The following is a 23019-nucleotide window of genomic DNA, read 5'->3' as shown; positions in this document are numbered from 1 at the left end:
GTTAATGTAGTGGATGTAGACTTTGGTTGAGAAAGTTGAACCACTATAAATCTTCGTGCATGAATTCTCTCATCCTTTATCTCCTTAATCCCTAAATTTTTCTCAGATCCACTTCAACCCCTATTGGAAAACCATTTGGTTGTTCATTGAGCTTCATTGAATATCCTAACAGACACATTTAATATGAAAACATTAGCAAACAAATCAGTCCAACTATTTAGTGGTTAATCAAATTGTAAAAAAAATTATTTAAACCAAACAATGGATCAGAAACTAAATTAGACCGAACTTGTAATTTTCATTGCAAAGACAATTAATTAATTGACTATCGGCCCGACCCTCTAAAAAAAGTCCCCAATAGAGACGCCAAGCTGTCAAAACGATTTTTTCTTTTAAAAAAACAACATATTTAATTTATTTTTAAATTAATTGTGATTTAAAAAATATCTCTTCGAAAAATATGGGATTTTTCTTTTCAAGTAAAAAACCAAAATATTTTTTTTTTCATTTTAATGAGATTTAATTTTAAAAATATTAAAACAACATTTTAAGGTCTTCGCACCAAAAATTGAGTTCAGGAATGAATTACACGTGGGGAAGGATTAGCACCCCACAGCGCCCTAGATCGGTACATAGTCGATTAATTAATTGTCTTTGCAATAAAATCTACAAGTTTGAGTTTAATTTAATTCAAGATTCCTTCAAATAATAATCTTTGAACTTTAGGAAAAAATGATAATATTTAATTATTTCCTACCGAGAAAAAACGACCTCTCATGTCTTAAAGCATTCAATTCTTACTCCAATTGAAATAAACAAATATTACAAGTCCATTCTAAAATTCATTATTAATTTAAATGCATGAATGATAATAAAATAAAGTAAATTAAATTAAAAATTACCAATCCTATTAAAAGAAGGATATTTGATTATTTAAAGTCGTCGAGATCAGACCTTTTATAAGTTCTAACGATCATTTCTTGAAGAATTTAAAAAGACAAACACTCATTTTTCTCTTGTTCCCAAATTTTAGATGTTGAATTTTAGGGTTTACTTAATGGATGCACTTTCATTTTAAAATTGTTGGAAGTAACTTTCTTATACGTGTTAACTCCATAAAAAGGCCATATTTATGGCCTTTTCACTTAAGTTATTGATTGTCTAAAAGCCCATATAGGATCATATAGATGCCTTTAGGAGCATATAGTTGCATGGGTGGAAATATATTTTTTGTGGCATTTTATTTTGAAAATGGTGTTGCGTTATAGGGAATGTCTTTTGTTTGATGATGTGTAGGATTTTGGAGCAAGGATAAGCGAGGAGAATTGTCGTGACATATTGGGAACAATGAGAAAAATATAAATGCCAACTTAAAATAGCATTTCTAAAGTAGAAAAGACTAAAGAAGATGGTTTTAAGAGACAACTTTCCTTGTCTTCATGTGCCTTCAACTGCCAAACACCTAGGAGGGAACATCTGCACCTTTGTCGGTCGACCTTGTCTGAATGTACGTCCAGCTGCCAGCCTCCCAGGATAGACCAGTGCCACGTCACCAAGGAGGGGACCACTACCACTTCTGTATCACCCCTCACGCGAAGGGAACCAACTTGGGGTATCATAGGAATTTTGATACAATCCCTAAGTTTATTTTCCACTAAATAATAGATGAGGCCACCGGATGAAAGGGGGATTTTACACCATTTTGAGCTAAATCCTTGAGAAAATAGTAAAGAAGCAGTTGAAAGAAAAACGTTCCTCCTTTTTCTGTCATTCTCTTTTGTCGTGTCATTCCTCCATTAACAAGCTAGAGGGAGTGGCAAACTAGACATCCGATAGGATCTAGCAAGCTAAGACGGTTTGTGGCGGCTGATGGGAGTTTCGACAGTGCATGTCGAAGACTTTTTCCTCCATCCCTTTGTTTTCTTAGCACTTATCATATTTGGGTTGTATGGAATGAATGATCATTATGTCCTGTTGCTTGGAATATTCGAACCCTACCATGAACTAGCTTTATTTGGTGAGAGTTTAGTACAGATGTTTAAGCTTTTTTGTAATGGATGGTTGTTTTTCTTTATGTTCCTTTTTGTTTTGCTTATGGTGCTTAATATCTTAAGGTTATAAGAGCTATAAGAGTAGCCATTCCTTAGGAAATTACTTAGGTTGCGTTTGGTTCGCTGGAATGTTTATGAGGGAATTGGAATCTGTGAAGGAATTAGAATCTGTCAGGAATTGGAATCCAATTCCATATTCTGTTTGGTTGGCAGGAAATGGAATTGAAATCCAATTCCATATTCTGTTTGGTTCGCAGACATGTCAGATGAATTCGATTTCAGTAATGTAAAATGACAGAATTGCCCTTCTTGTTTTTTTGCTTTATTTTAGTTTGTTTTACAACTTACATGTAGTAATATATTATAAAAAATTAAAAAATATTAAATTTTCATTTTATTGATTGATTATTCATTTCAATAAATTATAAAAATCATGCTAATAAACATCATAAGTTAAAATCATCGCAATCAAAATATGTTAATAAGTTACCAAAAGATAGAGCAATATTTCGATACATTCCAATCGGAGTATGTTAATTAGTTACTAAAACATATACCAAAAACTATTTTTATTCAATATATGAATTAGAAACCCGACCCGACATGATACGAAATAATAAAAAAATTATTTTTATTCAATAAAAACATGGACTTAATTGAAAACAAATATATATAGGGGTATTATTGTAATTATTCCTAAATATATAAGGTAAAATTATATATTTTTTTTGGGTCGGGTCCGATTTTTTCACCCTAAACCCAAACCCGACCCGACCTGAATATCACAGTTAAAGACCCGACTCGAATATCACAGTTAAAAACCCGACCCGAACCGAACAAAATAAAGTATCACCCGGCCCGACCCGAATATATGAATTAGAAATCTGACCCGACCCGACCCGAAATAATAAAAAAAATATTTTTATTCAATAAAAACAGTGACTTAATTAAAAATATATATATATATAGAGGGGTATTATTGTAATTATTCCTAAATATATAAGGTAAAATTATATATATTTTTGAGTCGGGTATTTTTCACCCTAAACCCGAACTCGACCCGACCCGACCCTAATATCACACTTAAAAAACCGACCCAACCCGACCAAAATAAAGTTTCACCCGACCCGACCCGAAATAATAAAAAAATATTTTTATTCAATATATAAATAAGTTACCAAAAGATTGATAAGGGTAGTATGGTCAAATTTCAATTCCCTCCAACAAGGGAATTGAATTCCATCCATTCTTGGATGGAATTCACTTTCTCTCATTTGATGGAAAGTTGAAGCCATGAGGGATTCTAATTCCCTTGGAAAACATGAACCAAACATGGGAAAGTGGTGGAATTGGATTCCAATTCCCACCAATTCCAAGGGATTCCAGCGAACCAAACACCACCTTAGTGTTTGAGAGAAACTAAGTATCTCATTTTTAGTGTTCTAAAGAAACTAAGGAGGATCAATATAAGCAATGGGTTTTAGATAGTAACTAGGCCTAATCCACCTTTAGACATAAGGCTAGGATTTCAATCGACTAAAAGGAGTAGTGCTCGATCGAGAGGTTAGATACTAGTGCTGACGCCGAGTGGTATTGTCGTGACATATTATGTTTATCAGAACCAATGGGATAATTGTACTTGCTAACGCCGAGAGGTATTACCAAGGCATTCTCAACCTATCGAGTCTCTTAACTACAGATAGTATAGGGCACCTTTAGTAAACTCTTTCGGGCAAGCAAGACATAGAAGTAAGACCATCCTGAGAAAATGGACCTAAGTTTCCTAAGTCACTCCTATCATTCATTCCCATAGTAGATTGTTGTGTGAGGATTATCAAGCCATTCTATTAAAATATATTGTTTTCATTTTGTTTTTCATTTACATTCTTATTTGATTACTCTACACATATTCTATTTTTTCATGACATCTCCATTTACTGCCACATCACACTATCATTCCATCCCCGTTAACATACATTTCACATTGCCTCACATTCTCATTAGTACATACCATCACACTAACTATACTTAGATAAAGTAGTTCTTTGCTTTGATTAAACTTATAAATTTCCTCCAATCCCTGTGGTGATGATACTAATTATCACTGTATTACTTGTTTGATTGTGTACACTTGTATATACTTTGCGTCCATATTAAGTACTCACAAAATGCGGACAAGTTTTGGCACCATTATCGGGGATTGGCAACTGGAAGTTAATTAGTTTTGTCATAGCATTTTTATTTTACTTTTTCATTTTTTATATAGTTTTACATGTTATTTTCCTTGTATTTTTTAGGTTTTTCTTAGTGTATGACTAGAAGACACTCTGACAACCCATTAGAACCAATTGAACCTGAGATTAAGGGATTTTTAGGCAAAAAATATGTGCTCAACGTGTTCAAGGTGCAAAAATATATCAAATTGGCAATCAACGTATTAGTCAAGAGGAAGATCAGAATACTGAGGTAATTCTGAATGTTAGGAATGGAGGTAGGCCTCGTGCCATTTAAGATCACTTAAATCCTATCTTGGACGACTTAAGTCCATGAATTGTGGCACCCGAGATTCAGGCATTCCCATTTTTAGCTTAAACCAGTCAGGTTAATATGATGAATTCTATAGGGTAGTTTGGGGGAATGCCTCATGAAGATGCCAGACAACACATCTGTAACTTCTTGGTGTGTGTGTTTTTTTTTCGACAAAAGGAGTGCACGAAGATGTATAGAAGTTAAAGTTATTTCCATATTCTCTGTGTGATTGAGTGAGGGCTTGGTTGAGTGGTGTTCCAACTGGCTCGATGTAGTCTTGGACTGATATGCGTAAAAGTTTTTTGTTGTAGTATAATCTGTCGAACATGAACACTCAACTGAGGAACGACATCGCTTCTATTCGTCAAGATGATGACAAATCAATGTATGAATGATGGGATCGGTATAAATAATTGCTTTGCAAATGCTCTAATCATGGTTTTCAAGATTGGACTCAAGTGGTAATGTTCTATAATGGACTAAATATACCCATGAGGATGATGTTAGATGCTTAGCAAATGGAACATTGCTCGATAAATCACCTATAGAGGTGTTTTATATTCTGGATAGGATTGCCAACAATGATTATCAATTCTCATCTACAAGGCTTGGAATTGGACGAAAAGCGCATGTGGCATTCAAGTTGGATATTAAAGATGTCGTGTCTTCCCAACTTGTTGCAATCACCAATATGTTGAAGAATTTGCAACGAACAAGTGAAGTGAAAGAAGTTAAGGCAGCCAACTCATCATGTTTATTATGCTATGGAAATCACCATGAGAGTGAGTGCCCGACCAATTAGAAATCCATCAACTATATAGGAAACTACAATCGAGGCAATAACAACCCCTATTCTAACACTTATAATCCTGTATGACATCAACATCCAAACTTCTAGTGGAGAAATCAAGAAACTAGCAATACTAATCAACCTGTTAAGCCGTAGAATTTCAATAACTCCCAAGGTTTTCAAACGAATATGCCATGGCATATTTCTAACAAGGGAGTATCATCTTCATCCAACACAAGTTATTTGGAGGCCACAATCCAAGATTTTATAGCAACCACGAAAACCATGCTGCAAGACCATGCTACCTCCATAAAAAACCAAGGACCCTTATTACACAGTCAATGAGCTTTACTTCAAAGCCACAACTCATCTCTGAGGACTTTGGAGGGTTGGGTTGGTCAAATTGTCGCGACAATACAAGAATGTCAACCAGATCATCTATCGAATGACACTAAAGTCACTAAAGCCCATGGAAATTAGCAATTTAGTGCACTCACTGTACGGAGTGGCACCCAAATCAATATACAAGACAAGTTTGGGAGAAGAAAGAATGATGATTTACCCCCTATAACTATGCCAGATGAGCATGAAGTGTTATAAGAAACACAAGTGGAGGAGGATAAGTATAAAGGTTCATCCAGTGAAACTACTGAGGGAGCAAACAAAAGTGCCACGAAAAATGTTGTTCCTATCAATTCACTAAAAGAAGTTAGACCCCACCAACCTTCCCACAAATACTAAAGAAGCATAATGATGACATTCAATTCAAGAAGATTTTCGATAATCTGGACCAACTCCACATTAATTTCCTTTTCTTGAAGCTATAGAACAAATACTGACATATGCTAAATTTCTCAAAGAGATTGTTACCAAGAAAAGAAAACTGAGAAGTTTGAGACCATTGCCACGGTAAAAGTGTACTACTCTGCCTTGTGCAAGCTTTTGCCAAAGTGACAAGATCTAGGAAGCTTGATCATTCCATTTTTTATAGGAGAAAATAATGTTAGAAAGGCACTATGTGACATTGGCTCAAGCGTGAACTTAATGCCTAAGTCAATCTTCTTGAAGCTTGGAATAGGAAATGCAAGACCCACCTCCGTTATCTTGCAACTAGCCGACCACTCCCATGTTTGTCCCGAAATGAAAGTTAAGGATGTTATTTTAAGGGTGGACAAATTTATGTTTCCAGTAGACTTCCTTATACTTGATTTTGAGGTTGATGCCACAACACCCATAATCTTGGAGAGACCCTTCCTACCTACTGGACGTATTCTTATCGACTGTGAGAAGGGCAACCTCACGATGAGAGTGGATGACCAATATGTCACTGTTAATGTTTTTTGTACTCTCAAGTATATAGATGAGTCTGAAGAATGTTAGAGCATTTTGAAAGTGGATTCATTGATAGCAGGAGAAGCAGATCAATTTTCTATGATAATTTTATTCAGCTAGAAAATTATGAGAGGCTTATTGAAGATAAAAGTATCAAGAAGCCCAATAACTTTTCTTTGGAGGTGCAACATGATAGCTTTCTCATAGCTATCCTAGATACATACTTTGAACCTCTTGATTTTGATAAGTTTGTTCCTCTTAAGACCTCATTACAGCATGCATCTACCCTAGAGTTAAAGAATTTGCCATAACATTTTAAATATGATTACCTATGTAGTAATGAAACTTTATCTGTTATTAATTCCTCTTTTCTTACTCCTAACCAAGAATGTAGTTTGTAAAGTGTTTTGTCGCAACAAAAAATACGTTAGGATAGACTATGGTAGATCTAAAGAGGATAAGTCCCACTATTTTCATTCACAAGATCCTACTAAAAGAATGTTATGAAAAATCCATAGAATCAAAAAGAAGACTAAACTCAATCATGAAGAAAGTAGTGATGAAAAAAATCCTCAAATGGCTTGATGCTGGAGTGATTTACCCATATCTAATAGTTTATGGGTGAGTCCTGTCCAATGTGTGCCAAAGAAGGGACGCACAACCGTAGTGACTAGCGAGGATAATGAGTTGTTGCCATTACGCACTGTCACCGGGTAGAGGATATGCATGGACTATCGTAAGCTAAACAAGGCCACCAAGAAAGACCACTTTCCTTTGTGCTTCATTGATCAAATACATGATCGATTGGCATACAAGGTATTTTACTGCTTCTTGGATGAATATTCAAGGTACAGTCAAATTTCCATCGCACTAGAAGACCATAAGAAGACTATGTTCACGTGTCCCTATGGAACTTATGTTTTTCGAATGATGCCTTTTGAACTATGTAATGCCCCGACAACTTTTCAACGCTGTCTGTAAGATATATATTTTGACATGGTTGAAGACTTCCTAGAAATCTTTATGGATGACTTTTCAGTTTTTGGAGATGACTTTGAGAAATGCCTCAGCAATTTGGCAAAGGTACTCAAGAGATGTGAGGAGGCATACCTCGTACTGATTTGGGAAAAGTGTCACTTCAAGGTGATCGAAGGTATTGTCCTATGCTATAAGATCTCTCATAAGGGCATTGAAGTGGACAAATCCAAAATCAAGGTGATTGAGAAGCTACCCCAACCAACATCTGTCAAGGGGATTGGAAGTTTTCTTGGATATGTCAGTTTCAATAGAAGATTCATCAAGGACTTCTCCACGATATTTAAACCCTTATGTGCCCTGATTCAACAAAATTAGCCCTTCGTGTTCAATAAAAAGTGCCAAGACGCGTTCACCAAGCTGAAACAAAGACTTATCTCTACGCTTATTATGGTCCCCCGATTGGTCGTCACCATTTGAGCTAATATGTGATGCGAGCGATTTTTCCTTGGGAGCTGTACTTGGGCAACACAGAGGTAACATTTTCCATGTTATATGTTATGCTAGTCGTACCTTGAATGAAGCACAAATGAATTACACACCCACTGAGAAGAAATTACTTGTTGTTGTATTTGCATTTGATAAGTTTAGGTCATACTTGATAGGCAACAAAGCTATTGTTCAAACTAATCATTCAGCTGTCAAATACTTAGTAAACAAGAAAGATGCCAAGCCTAGACTCATTAGGTAGATATTACTATTGCAAGAATTTGACTTAGAGGAGATAGATAGAAAAGGTACTGAGAACCATGTTGCAAATCATCTATCTAGGCTAGAAAACAATTTTGAATGTAACATCCCAAAAACCAGGCTAGTGACTAAAACGTAAGTTTTGAAACTTGGTGATAAATTTTAGAAAAATTGAAGAGTTAAAGGACTTAATAGGAGTATCTTGGTGTTGGATTTAATAGAAAAGTTTGGAAATAGAAAGGGCATATTGGTCTTTTGGTAATTAATGAATTTAAAATGTTTATTTGGGGTTATATATCTCCACGTGGAGAATAGTGGGGGAAATCTATAATATTTTTTCCTCTTTCTTCATCATTTCTTCCTCCTCTCTACGTGAGTGATTGGCTAAGGTAAGGATTCATCCAGTTGTTTATTTCTTATAATTTTTTATTAGTTTTGACTCTTGGAGTATTAGTAAAGCTTAAGGAAAGCTTAAGGTGGCTTAAAACTCAGAGATGAATTAATTATGAAAGATTGAAAGTAAAAGGTTTTGGAGTGAGTTGTTGAAAAAGAGTTTGTAAATGACGGTTGAGGTTAAATTTGACTTGTCAAGAGCTGAAATAAGAAATCTAAAGTGTTAGGAAGGGATTTAGAACATGTTGAATAATTGGGGTGATTTTTGTTTCCAAGTGTTCTATGAGGATTTTGGATGTTTAAGTGTGTTGAAGTTATATTAGTTAGTTTTAATAAGTATATTTATGTTTAATGAATTGAAAAGAGTTAGTAGAGTGGAAGTTAAGTAAGTTTTGGAAAGTTTTCGGGTAAAATAAATAAGTTATGGGCATGAGATATTGGTATTGGATGAAAAATATCGATACTTCAAAGCAAAATGAGTAGAATTTGAGCTTGGGGTATCGATACTGGAGGAACAGTATCGATACCATAAGATAAAATCTGATGAAATCTTTAAGAAGTATCGATACCAAAGGAGTAGTATTGATACTAGGGATATTAATACCATTAGCAACTATCAGTACCATTTTGAAAAGGAATTCCAGAATTGAAATTGGGTATCATTACTGAAGTATAGTATCGATACTATAGGGTAGAAGTATTTTTACTGTACCTTGGGTATCGATACTACTCATATGGAAATTATGAATTAAGTACTTTGTATAGCTTATGTTATATACTATTGATTAATAGTGATTCAACTTAAGGCATCCATATCGATTATGTGTATCGTGTAGATATCGAACGAAAGCAACTACCAGATAAGTCAACAAGATAAGATCGATCAAGAAAGAGATAAGTGTATTTCTTGGACTAGTGAGGCTAAGGTGAGTACATATTATAGTGTGTATGGTGTTTTATGGAAATAAGACTTGCGATGAGTCTATTTCCAATGCTTTGATTGTATGATTCTATGAATGTAAGCATATTGTTTATATGGTTTCTATTTGTGTACATGAATACATGTTTATGTGTTATATGCATTGTTATTCATGAATTATGTGTTGTATGTTATCTGGTGTGATAATGATCTAGGTGAATATATGATAACAAGGTATAAGTTATATAAATTAGATATATGTGAAATGGTATAATTGACTTATGTGATTTAATGAAAAATGGGATAAGCTAAGTAGCCTTGACCTATATAATAATATGAGAATAGGATATAAGCTAGGATATATTGACATAAGTTATTATACGAATATTTAAGATAAGTTATAGGGGAGGATCTATGTGTTTAAATAAACCTATGATATAAGTCTTGTGAAATTCCTATGTGATATGAGTTATATGGCAAGGATCTACGAAATCATATGATAATGTTATAGGAACTAGGTGATAATAAGTTATAAAAATATATGCATATGTGACAAGCTTTGTGAAACTGAACTAAGTAAATATATGAAACTAATATATAATTAATGTGATATAAAGTGATTATGGAAAACTGTGAGATAAGCTATATGGTATTGATATATGGGCTATATGAAAATGTGTACATGAGTATATGTATAAGTTTATATGTTAGTTTATGTGTTATGTGATATATGTGAATATATATACGTACAAGATATTATCCATGTGATATAATCTACGTGTTTACATGAACATACGAGATAAGCCATGTGATATGAACTACGTGATTAATTGACTATGTGAAATAAGATACAATAAATGATAAATGATAAGCCCATAGTATGTGAGATGGGAGCTAAGGGTATAATTGGCATGCCAAGAGTCGAGGGTTCTACGAGGTCCTTCGGGACATATATGTGGTCCTTTGGGGCAATTCTATGAGCTCCTTCGGGACATATATGTGGTCATTCGGTACAATTCTACGTGGTCTTTCGGGACATTTTATATGAAACTCAGTGCAATTTATACGAGTTGTGCTGACAGCATTTGTGCACAACCTCAATGCACTCACATATTTTTAGTTCTCAGAAGTGTACCATGGGCTATTAAAAGAGATAACATAAATAAAATGTGTGTGATGTTATGTGTTTTGCTGTGTGAAATGTATTATATGATTTGTATAATTTTTAAGTATAATATTTATAAATAAAAGGGATTAATGATGATATATGTGTATGTATGCATTTTGTTATATGAAATATTATATGGTTTTTGTATGACATGATGATATGAAATGTTCTTGTATTGTTAGTACTTAAGTTTCCATTATAAGTTTTATATGCCTCACTAAGTCAATGACTTAGCATGTGAGTGTTTTACACGTAGGTTTCGAGAAGAAAGATGAACAAAGATAGGCAAGTCAGATCAGCTTCTCCTTTCCAAAGATCAGATCAGAAAAGAACTTGATTCGTATGTAGTTTGTTATAATAAATGTAGTTGGCATGTAATAAAAGATTTGAGTTGACTATTCTCTGATCAGTTTTGCAAAACCATATGATTGTAATTCATGTAAATTATTCATTTTATTTGAATATGAATTTGAATTTTCAGTTATTTTGTAAAAATAAAGAATTTGAAAAGTTAATGTGACACTTCGGACTTATATCTGGGTCGGATACGGGTTGGGGTGTTACACTGAATGCCATGACAAATTATATATTCAAGAAGCATTCCTTGATGAGAAAATTTTATATACCACGACAATTCTATGGTAAGCTGACATAGTCAATTTTCTTAATAGTGAAATTTTTCCTTATGAATTGAACAACCAAGGTAGGAGGAAGTTCAAACATAATGCCAAATTATACTTTTGGGACAAGACATATTTATTCAAACAACGTATCGATCAAATAATTCGATGTTGTGTCCCTGAGGAGGAGCAAAGAGACATTCTACACCATTTCCACACAACCCCTTGTGGAGGCCATTTTGGAGGTACGAAGACTGATGCTAAGGTCCTTCAATCAGGCTTTTACTGGCCTTCACTATTCAAGGATGCTCATGAGTTTTACAGAGCGTGTGATAGATACCAGCGCACTGGGAATATTTCTAGGTGACATGAAATACCATTGCAAAATATTCTAGAGATTGAGCTCTTTGACATTTAGGCATTGACTTTATGGGGGTCGTTCCTGTCTTATTTTGGATACTTGTATATCTTGCTTGTTGTAAACTACATATCTAAGTGGGTTAAAGAAATTGTAACACCAAGGAATGACTCTAAAACCGTGCTCAAGTTCCTTCACAAGAACATCTTCACCCGATTTGGAGCACCTAAAGCCATCATTATTGATGAGGGCACTCATTTTGATAACAAGCTAATTGCCAAGGAATTACAAATATATGGAGTACGAAACAAAATTTCCATGGAATATCACCCACAAACCAATGGGCAAGCTGAAGTGTCCAACCGAGAGATTAAGCAACTCCTAGAGAAGGTGGTGAATCATAGAAGGAATGAATGGTCCCCAAAACTTGACGAAGCACTCTGGGTTTATCGAACAACATTCAAAATGCTTTTGGGAATTTCACCTTTCAAGATGGTGTATGGGAAAGCATGCCACCTACATGTGGAATTAGAGCATAAAGCATATTGGGTATCAAGAAGCTTAATTTTGATGCGCAACTATCTGGGGAGAACCAATTACTCTATCTGAATGAAATAAAAGAATTTATAGCACAAGCATATGAAAATGCCAACCTTTATAAAGAAAAATCAAGAAGTGGCATGATCAAATACTTTTGCCAATGTATTTTCATATTGGCCAGCATGTGCTCCTCTTCAACTTAAGGCTGAAGCTCTTTCCTGATAAACTAAAGTCATGATGGTCTTGACCCCTTTGAAGTACACCATGTATAACCTCATGGCACTGTTGATATCAAGAATATAGATGATGGGACCATTTTTAAAGTTAACGGTCAACATCCGAAAGCTTATCAAGGAGCTCTTTCCTTGCGTGACAAATCGACACTCTTATTGAAAGATGCCTGAATCTGTAGAGCATTTTGAAGATGCCATGATATTTCAGATTTACTCATGTTCATAAATAAAACATTTATTTTATTTTTTATTTTATTTCATATTCAGTTATTTTTCAGTTAATTGAGTTATTTTGAATTTTTAGGGACCCACACAGATGGCATGTGAGGACCGTATGGTTAAGGACATAGGAGTTGGATGTACCAAGATAAAAATAGAAGGGAAAATCTTCACTTTTGACTTTTTTAAAAATTTTCCTTTTTTGGGTTTACTTTTACATTTAATGCTTTTGTCTTTTTCCCCAACTCGCTAATGAGGAGGTGCTAGAAGACGTTGATCCAATCCACTCAGTACTAGTAACCGAATGCCAAGAGACTGATGTCTAGTCACCAATCTTAACAACACCCTTACAGCCCATAGAGCCACTTGATGCAGCATAATCAGAAATGCCACAACTATTCCCCCTATGAATAAGTCGATGCCATTGGAATAAGGTGTTTCAACGTGAGGAGCCTCAATTCACCTTGATCCCTTAAGGCCTTAGGACCCCCTACTGCACCACCAACAGATTCTGAACACTCTAGTCCCACACCATTGCGCAAGCGCCCACGTTGCACCACAGCTCTAACACAACCATAAATAGTCAAGGTACCTTGCATTGCATTGCATAACATGTAGTCTAGTTTTTCCCTAGTTTTTATTTTGCATTGAGAATAATGCTTTTCTCAAGTTTGGGGGAGGTAGGGTTCTCAAATCATTGCATGATAGTATTAGTTGAATGAATATGCCATTACATTAGTAAGTGCTCGATTTAGTTCTTTGGAATAAATTAATAATGCCCGGTGATGATGAACTCTTTATGACTAGAATTGAATGTACATGACTATTGAGAATGATGTAACCAACTCTAGGACTTGCTTCTCTGTGATTTTTTGATACAGGATTGTATGTTTTCCATGCTTAAGGAATGTAGAAATTTTTTATAAGAGAATTCTTGCATGTCTAAGAATAAAACTTTGACAATGTCTTTGAATGATGAAAACCCCACATGTTCTTGAAAATGAAAAAAAAAATGAAATTGCAAATAAATGTTTATACATAACTGTAGAGGGACACTCCGCTATGACATGGCATTGCCTGGATACTATATTTAAATAAATGGCATCCATAGCATATGAGTGAATGAAAATAGTCACGGGATGACTCTGCCCAATAGGCTAGGTAATGGAGTGTTCGCTCCACCTAATTGTCAAGTCTAGAACGGTAGGTGTGATGAGTTGACTCCCCTCATAGCAATATTAAAAAAGAAGAAGAAAATAATGTGGGAGTAAACTTGTAAGTGTCGTGGCAAAACAAGAGAGCTTGCTTAGAAATTTTCTAGATTTTTTTAAGCATGGACTTGATACAATCACACACACACACACAAAGGATCTTTCCCAAGGGGACAGTACTTGATTTCTCAAATTAGTCTAGCATGTTGAACCAAACTGTTCTGAGGGCTAAAATTCTATCATATATGACTTTCATGACCCTGAACTTACCATGGTATTTCTTGAGGACAAGCAATAGCTTAAGCTTGGGGTGTGATAACTCCGTAAAAAGCCATGTTTAGGGCCTTTTCACTTAAGTTATTATTATCTAAAAGCCCATATAGGATCATATAGATGCATTTAGGAGCATATAGTTGCATGTTATTGAAATATATTTTGTCGTGGCATTTTATTTTGAAAACGGTGTTGCGTTATGGGGAAGGTGTTTTGTGTAATGATGTGCAGGATCTGGGAGCAAGGATAAGTGAGGAAAATTACCGTGACATATTGGGAAAGCTGACCAGAATGTGAATGCCAACTTGAAACGGTATTTCTAAAGTGGAAAAGACAAAAGAAGATATTTTTTAGATCCAGGTGTCCTTGTCTTCAGGTGCCTTCAACTGCCAAACACCTGGAGGAAACATCTACCACCTTTGTCGACAAACCTTGTCTGCACGTACGCCCAGCTGCCAGTCTCCTGGGATAGACCACTGCCAAGCCACCCAAGAGAGGACCACTGCCACCTCTAATTACCCCTCACGTGAAGGGAACAAACTTGGGGTATCATAGGAATTTTGACACAAATCCTTAAGTTTATTCCCCACTATAAATAGGATATGAGGCCACAGGATGAAAGGGAGATTTTACACCATTTTGAGCTAAAATTCTTGAGAAAAGAGTGAATAGGTGACTGAAAGAAAAAGGTCCCTCATTTTTGTGTCATTAATTTTTGTCGTGGCATTCCTCCATTACAAGCTAGAGGGAGTGGCGAGCTAGACATCCGAGAGGAGCTAGCAAGCTAAGGTGGTTCGTGGTGGTCGAGAGGAGCTCCGACAGTGCAAGTCGAAGGTTTTTCCTCCATCCCTTTGCTTTTTTATCACTTATCATATTTGGGTTGTATAGAACAAATGATCTTCATGCCTTATTGCTTGGAATATTCGAACCCCACCATGAACTAGTTTTATTTGGTGTGTGTTCACTATGGATGTTTAAGCTTTATCTTTAATGGATGGTTGCTTTTCTTTTATTTGTTTTGCTTATGGTGATTAATGTCTTAAGGTTGTAGGAGCTATGAGAGTAGTCATTCCTTAGGAAGATACTTAGTGTTTGAGAGAAACTAAGTAGCCCATATTTAGTGTTCGAAAGAAACTAAGGAGGATCAACATAAGCAATGAGTTTTAGATAATAACTAGACCTAATCCACCTTTATACATAAGGCTAGGATTTCAATCGACTAAAAGGATTGGTTCTCGATCGAGAGGTTAGATTCTAGTGCTGACGCTGAGTGGTATTGTCGTGACATATTCTGTTGATCTAAACCAATGGGATACCTGCACCTGCTAATGCCGAGAGGTATTGCCAAGGCATTCTCGACCTGTCGAGTCCCTTGACTAGAGATAGCGTAAATCACCTTTAGTAAACTTTGTCAAGCAAGTAAGACATAGAAGTAAGACCATCCTGAGAAGATATACTTAAGTTTTCTAAGTGATTCCTATCATTCATTCCCATAATAGCTTGTTGTGAGGATTATCAAGTTATTCTATTAAAATCCAGTGTTTACATTTTGTTTGCCTTTACATTCTCATTTGATTACTCTACAGATATTCTATTTTGCCACAACATCTCCATTTTCTCCCACATCACACTATCATTTCATCCCCATCAACATACATTTCACATTGCCTCAGCATTCTCATTAGTACATACCATCACACTAACGTATAAATTTCCTCGAATCCCTGTGGAGACTATACTCACTTATCATTGTATTACTTGTTCGATTTTGTATACTTGCACATACTTCATGTCCATATTTAGTACTCACAAAACATGGACACACAGCCACTCCACGGTAACCTTAAAACGAAAGGGCATTACCCTTAGTCTAATTATTTAGATCGAGTCGAGTTATGCTTGTGAGGGTATTATACCTATTATCTAAGGAGTGCCACATACTTAAATAAATAATAGAACCTAGATCAACACATTCAAATAAGCACATGCATATGCAAATGCAACTATATGTATAATTTATAAACATATTAAGGATTAATGATATTTAAATTCGATTAAGTAAATATATATTATAACTATTTTAAAGTAACATATAATAAATACCTTTAATATTAACTCATTTAATAATTTAAGAAAATGCTCATCATGTTATATTTGGTATTTGCATAAAAATATTAAGGCAAGAATTAAGACATATTTATAATATATATGTACACATACATACATAAGATTGCACAAGTACATCATAATATCTTAGATAGAAAACATATTTTAAAAATATGCCTAAACAAAATATATTACATGGACCATACTATGCGTATCTACGTGTGTGTATATATATATATATATATATATTAATGTCATAAAGGACTAAAACAGCAAAAACCAAGAAAAGGCGGACAAAGTGTAAAATAACAAATAAATGAAATAAGCATATTATTGGATGAAAATGCAACCTCACATAATTACAGGTACTAAAATCAGAATAAACCCACAAACATGCATTGGACTAAAATAAAACATGCAAAAATTTAATGACCAAATTTCTAAAACAACATAAATTAAGAAAGTAACACTTGGGATTGGAATGAAATGCGCGTAAAATATGGAGATAAAATTCAAAATATGCAAACCTTGATTTGAAGACTAAAGAGAATTAAAATGAAAACTGGTGAGTCCCATACAACGGATAACCCATCCCAAGCGTTGAAACATGGATTTATTACCCTAGATGAAACGACATCGTTTTGGCGCTTGAATACATATAACATTTTTGGGGGGAAATCTAACCTTAGCCTATTTACCACCCTTTTCTTTTCCTAATAATCTCTAACCCCCTCTCATCTATTCTCTCTTTCACTCTCATCTCCCTTTCTTTTTTTCATTCTTTCACCCCTTCTTCACGAAATCAAATGACCACCGTGGCCATCGTCGCATACGAGCTTCGATGAGGGATCGAACAGAGTCTGACTCTCTCTTATAACCCAAAGCCAAACACACCCCAGGAAACTAAAGAATCGACCACCTCCGGCTCCTATATCACTTGACCAAGGCTAGGGAAACGAAGGGTTTACCTTCGACTCAATGGCTTCTGAATCCCAGGGGATGGCAACGATACTTTTCGGAACGAAAATCTGAAAATTTTATTCTTTGACGCCTCTCCCTTTTTTGATGACTTGGTTGCTCGGTCATACGAATGACTCTTTTTTTGTTCTTTTTAGTTGCTTTTGATTGGTTATGTTAGCTCCCTAGAACAAGATTCCCCTTCTTGTTTTTATGCTTGGTTTATCCTCTCGGTTTCTCTCAGTTTTTTGGTTATCCTCTTCTTTTTTGGCTACTACCTTGTATATTGCTCCCTGTTTTTCTCTAATATTTTGTTGTTGCATGCGAGGGAGGAGGACCATCGATTTACTCATCGCGTGGATGATCTCGCGGCTAAGAAAATGTTAATCTTCCTTATAGAGTTTTGTGGGTGGCCCGTCGCCTCTACCTTCTTCCACTGTCGGGGAATATGACAGGGATACAACAGGTGCTACTACAGCATGTGCTCGAGTACAACAGGGGTTGGTTGAAACGCGTGTGCGCAACAGCTTAGAAAGCAGCTGAAGCGTCGAGCATACTTCCCACGCACGAGGCATGGTTGGTTGGTCTCCTCGGGTTGAAGAATGATCGTTGGATCGTTGATCAGATCCAACGGTTCAGATGCATTGACGACGGCTGATGCAACATTAAGGTAAAACCCTAGTTTTGTGTGTTCAATATGGGTCGTTGATCCCATAAGAGATTTAACAGTGAAGGCTCGGCGACGCTGGGACTTGATGGAGGCTAGGGTTTCTGCAAACCTTAGTAGCTTGGGCTTACTTTGGTTCGGGCTTTGACTGCCATTTGGGTCGCTTGTAATTGCTTTGGGCCTCTATCACTAGGTCATTAGCCTTGTAATTACTTTGGGCCTGTAATAAAATAAAGAATATTTAATAAATATATATATATATATATATTTAATATTATTTGTAAATATACTCAACATAATATATATATATATATAACATACATATATATCAATGCTAAGATACCTATAATACAATATACAACTACGTATTATGCATATTATATAATTAATAATATGTAAATGGACACACCTATATATACCTAAGTCAAAACATAACCATATAAATATATATATATATATAAACACGCGCATAACTAGATATAATAGTTAACCCATATAATTAATATATAAATAACTAATTATAATATATATATATATATATAGATATATATATAAACTCAAATGAAATTCGAATGAAACCCCAGAAAAAATGAGCATCTACAGTGTCACAACCTAGTAATTTTAAAATTTTTATTTAAAATTAAAAAATTAAAATTATATATGCAAATTTTTAAAAGGAAACACAAATTTTGAAATAAACCCAAAACTTTGAAAACCTTCATTTCAACCCTCAAACCCATGAGGATAGTCATCTTTTTCCATTGATGAAGCTCCACCCGACCTCCCCTTCCCCCGGCGACTAAAACCACCATAAAATCGTGACCGAACGACAGGCGATTGATGACTAATCAACATTTTATATCATGTAAACATAGGATGAAAATCGTGATCCCAAGCAATACCGACGGCCAATCGACGGAAACTAGAACAAAGTATGAGTAGAAGGATGGAAGGGACTATGTCGGTGGCGGTGGTCGTGGCCGGAAAGGGTAGCAGAGGCAGATTAAGGTTAGGATTTGGGATTTTGTGGTTGTTTTATAATATAAGAAAAGTTAGTGTTTTTTATAAATATCATAATATTTTTAATATTTTAAAAAATCAAAATCATCATAGTGTGACATGTGTCACTTAACGGGAAAAATTAACGTCGTTGAAGACTCGAGCACCTAAATGGGTAACGTTTGTAACGTTATGCACCTGAATTAATAAAAAAAATTAGGCACCTATTTGAAAAAAACGGTATAATTTGAACACTTATTTTGGTATTAAGTCTTAATAAAAAAAACACCTAACAGTAATTCAATCCAACTTATAAAATTAAAAAAAAATACACTTTCACTGAAGTTTTTCAACCAAATAATTATTTAAAACACTTCAGAGTAATTTTTTAAATATAGATTTTCAATGATCTTTTGTATTCATTGATCATTTTATTATCGAACAAAACTCTTCTATTTAAACGTAAAAGATTGGTGCACAAATTAAACGGTCTTAATGATAAAATGATGATTATTATTGTAAGATATCCTGAGTTGGAGCATAAAAAATTATAAAATATTTAAGTGTTTGTTATTAAATGATTAAGAATTTTTAGCACATTTGGTGGTATGAATTGACATTTGGTGCGATGATAGTTTTCTAATGAAATTTTACGTGTTAATTTGTGATTGGTTGAGATATTTTTTTAAAACAAATATAATTTTTGCATTTAAAGTGATTAGTAAATTATAATTTAAGTATTTATTCGATGGAAGTAATTTAAATATTTAATTAAAAAATATAATTTAGAAGTTTAATATTCGAGTACTGAGTGTATGATATTTGAGTATTATTTATCAAATAGTTAGGTATGTTTAGAACATATCACTTAATCACCCTAGATTAATCTATATCAAAGAGGATTGAGATGGATAAAAAAACATTAATTTTAAGATTCAAATTATAAATTTATATTAGATATAATATTTTAAAATTTATTAATAAATTAATTAAATTAAATTGATTAAAATAGTCTGTTGGAATATTGATTTAGTTAATTCTTGGGTTTAAATGGTATTAAATATCAAGTTTAGTTCTGTTAATTTTATCTATTTATTTGTTTTTTAAAATTATCATAATTTTTAAAGAATAGGAAAATGATTATTTAAGATTAATTCGAACTAGAGTGGTGTCTTACACTTAAGTGCTAATTACAATTCTTATATCTAAATATGATAATAATGACAATTATTTGATGTAACGATGACAACTGGATGCATAATATTTTAAAATTATTATATATCTTATTTATTTATCAATTATAAAAATATAGTATAAATTATTTATTTAAATATTAAATTATTTGAAATAATAAAATAACAATAAAAATAATTATTTGATACTATAATACTATCTTTTACAAACATGTGATGCTGCCTGCCTACTATATAAGAAGTAGCTCGTAGGTCCAATACACTGAAATATTGAGTAGTATATGAGGAAAATCAGTCCCTGGACTGGCCCACCATCGGAGGAGGTACGGACATATCTAAATGAATACATGAACGTGATTTTTAACTTTCATCATCTTCTTTCAATTCCAAAATTAGTAAACCTCAATAATTTCCTCTTAGAAAGGTAGAACCAGACAAAGTTCAATATATCACAAGCTTGCCATTGAAATTATAAGAGAAGAGGGGAAACAACATTAATCACTCATGGCTGGCTCACCAACATCTATTAAAAGGTTTAACAGCAAAACCCTAGACATGTCTTTTATGTTGAAAAACAAATTACTGAAGTCTTCAACCTGCAAACACCAGAGTTTATTAAGAACATATAACATGACATGAAAAACCAGAAACATGTTTTTTTTTCTCATCATTACGCCGGACATTGGAATCCCGGAGGTGGAGTCTTGCCGCAGTCGATGAGGAGCTGAAGGGCGATGGGTATTATAATATTGATATTCAAAAGCTTGGCCTTGATCGTGGTGCAAGACAAATCGCGGCGTCCAAGTCCAACAGCCCTTGAAGCACGGGACAACACGTGGCCTTGGCACTGCTGCCTATGCCGATGTGGACCAGACCACCTAACACGTCCACGCATGCCCCTAGCTTGAGGGTGTCAATGGGACATGTTTGTTGCGCCGGAGGGGAAGGATATGGCACGGGAGGCGGCGGCGGAGGACATGGTGTCTCCACCGGTGGTGGCTTCAAAGTAGGAGGTGATGGAGGAGGCAAAGTTGGTGGCGTCGGCGGTTTCACAATAGGAGGAGGCAGGATCGGCGGCGTTGGTGGATTCACTATCGGAGGACTGGGGTACACCGGTGGCCTTGGAGGCACAAACGGTGGTGATATGACGGGCGGTATTGGATAATAAGGTGTTGGAGGTTTGGGTACGTAAGGTGGCTTGGGTGTGTAAGGGGGAGGATTTACAACAGGAGGCTTGGGTGTATAAGGCGGAGGATTTACAAGAGGAGGCTTGGGTGTATACGGCGGAGGCTTTATGACCGGAGGTTTGGGTACGTAAGGTGGGTTTGGCACCGGTACGTAGGGTGGCTTGGGTGTGTAAGGCGGAGGATTTACAACGGGAGGCTTGGGTGTATAAGGCGGAGGCTTTACGACCGGAGGTTTGGGTACGTAAGGTGGGTTGGGCACCGGTACGTAGGGTGGCTTGGGTGTGTAAGGCGGAGGATTTACAACGGGAGGCTTGGGTGTATAAGGCGGAGGCTTTACGACCGGAGGTTTGGGTACGTAAGGTGGGTTGGGCACCGGTACGTAGGGTGGCTTGGGTGTGTAAGGCGGAGGATTTACAACGGGAGGCTTGGGTGTATAAGGCGGAGGCTTTACGACCGGAGGTTTGGGTACGTAAGGTGGGTTGGGCACCGGTACGTAGGGTGGCTTGGGTGTGTAAGGCGGAGGATTTACAACGGGAGGCCTGGGTGTATAAGGCGGAGGCTTTACGACCGGAGGTTTGGGTACGTAAGGTGGGTTGGGCACCGGTACGTAGGGTGGTTTGGGTGTGTAAGGCGGAGGATTTACAACGGGAGGCTTGGGTGTATAAGGCGGAGGCTTTACGACCGGAGGTTTGGGTACGTAAGGTGGGTTGGGCACCGGTACGTAGGGTGGCTTGGGTGTGTAAGGCGGAGGCTTTACGACCGGAGGTTTGGGTACATAGGGGGGCTTTACAACAGGAGGCTTGGGAGGGTGGGGTGGATGTTTAGGTGGTTTAGGATGGTACGGCGGGTTAACCACCGGAGGCCTGGGTGGTTTGGGATGATAAGGAGGGCTAATAACCGGAGGCCTGGGTGGATGTTTCGGCGGTTTAGGGTGAGATGGAGGCTTCACAATGGGAGGATGCTTGGGGGGATACTTAGGCGCCGGAGGACATTTCGGCGGCGGAGTAGGGTTGTGGGGACATTGAGGGCAGGCAAGAGAAGCAAGCAAACTTCCCAAGTTCAAAACCAAGAGAATGAAATTGGCTAGGTTTTTCCTCCCCGTCATCTCTGCTTAGGGAGACTGCGTTTTCATTTCACTCTTTCCGAACAAACCATGCAGATTTTATACCGTAAGATGAGGAAAGTGGAAGACGAGATGGAAAGCAATGAAATCAATCAGAATGTGGTTTTGGTGTTCATATATTAGAGCCTTTGGCATCATTCATTGACTTTCTTTCCACATGCATGGTTTCACTGTCAAGTACGGTTTGTTTTGGAATGGAGAAGTCCGAAAATGCTTGCATGATTGATGACAATTCTAAGTCTGTTGAACCCGTGAGTGTTTACTTTTGGGATAAAGAGGATGCATCATGCATGTGATGTGATCATTCCAATTCTGCAACATGACAAACCTCACCCTTGTTTTTCGTTTTCTTCTACTTCACACTATCATTATCCCTGTAAAAGGATCATACCTATTGGGGTTCGGAAAGCAGTATGAATATCCACC

General features: G+C 35.9%; 1 protein-coding gene across 1 annotated transcript; it reads right to left on the bottom strand.

Annotated features, from left to right (window-relative positions):
• Positions 1-1389: 1389 nt before the first annotated feature.
• Positions 1390-22691, bottom strand: LOC120171197 (36.4 kDa proline-rich protein-like). The gene is given in 4 exon segments (XM_039178949.1): positions 1390-1399; positions 18305-18311; positions 20935-21069; positions 21072-22691. Coding segments are annotated over 2 exon segments (1620 nt in total). The 5' UTR covers positions 22576-22691; the 3' UTR covers positions 1390-1399; positions 18305-18311; positions 20935-20953.
• Positions 22692-23019: the final 328 nt, after the last annotated feature.

Source organism: Hibiscus syriacus, unplaced genomic scaffold, assembly GCF_006381635.1.
Source record: "Hibiscus syriacus cultivar Baekdansim isolate YM2019G1 unplaced genomic scaffold, ASM638163v2 tig00111812_pilon, whole genome shotgun sequence".
Lineage (NCBI taxonomy): Eukaryota > Viridiplantae > Streptophyta > Magnoliopsida > Malvales > Malvaceae > Hibiscus > Hibiscus syriacus.
Note: the sequence above shows the minus strand (reverse complement) of the source record. Positions and strands in the feature narration are given on the sequence as shown.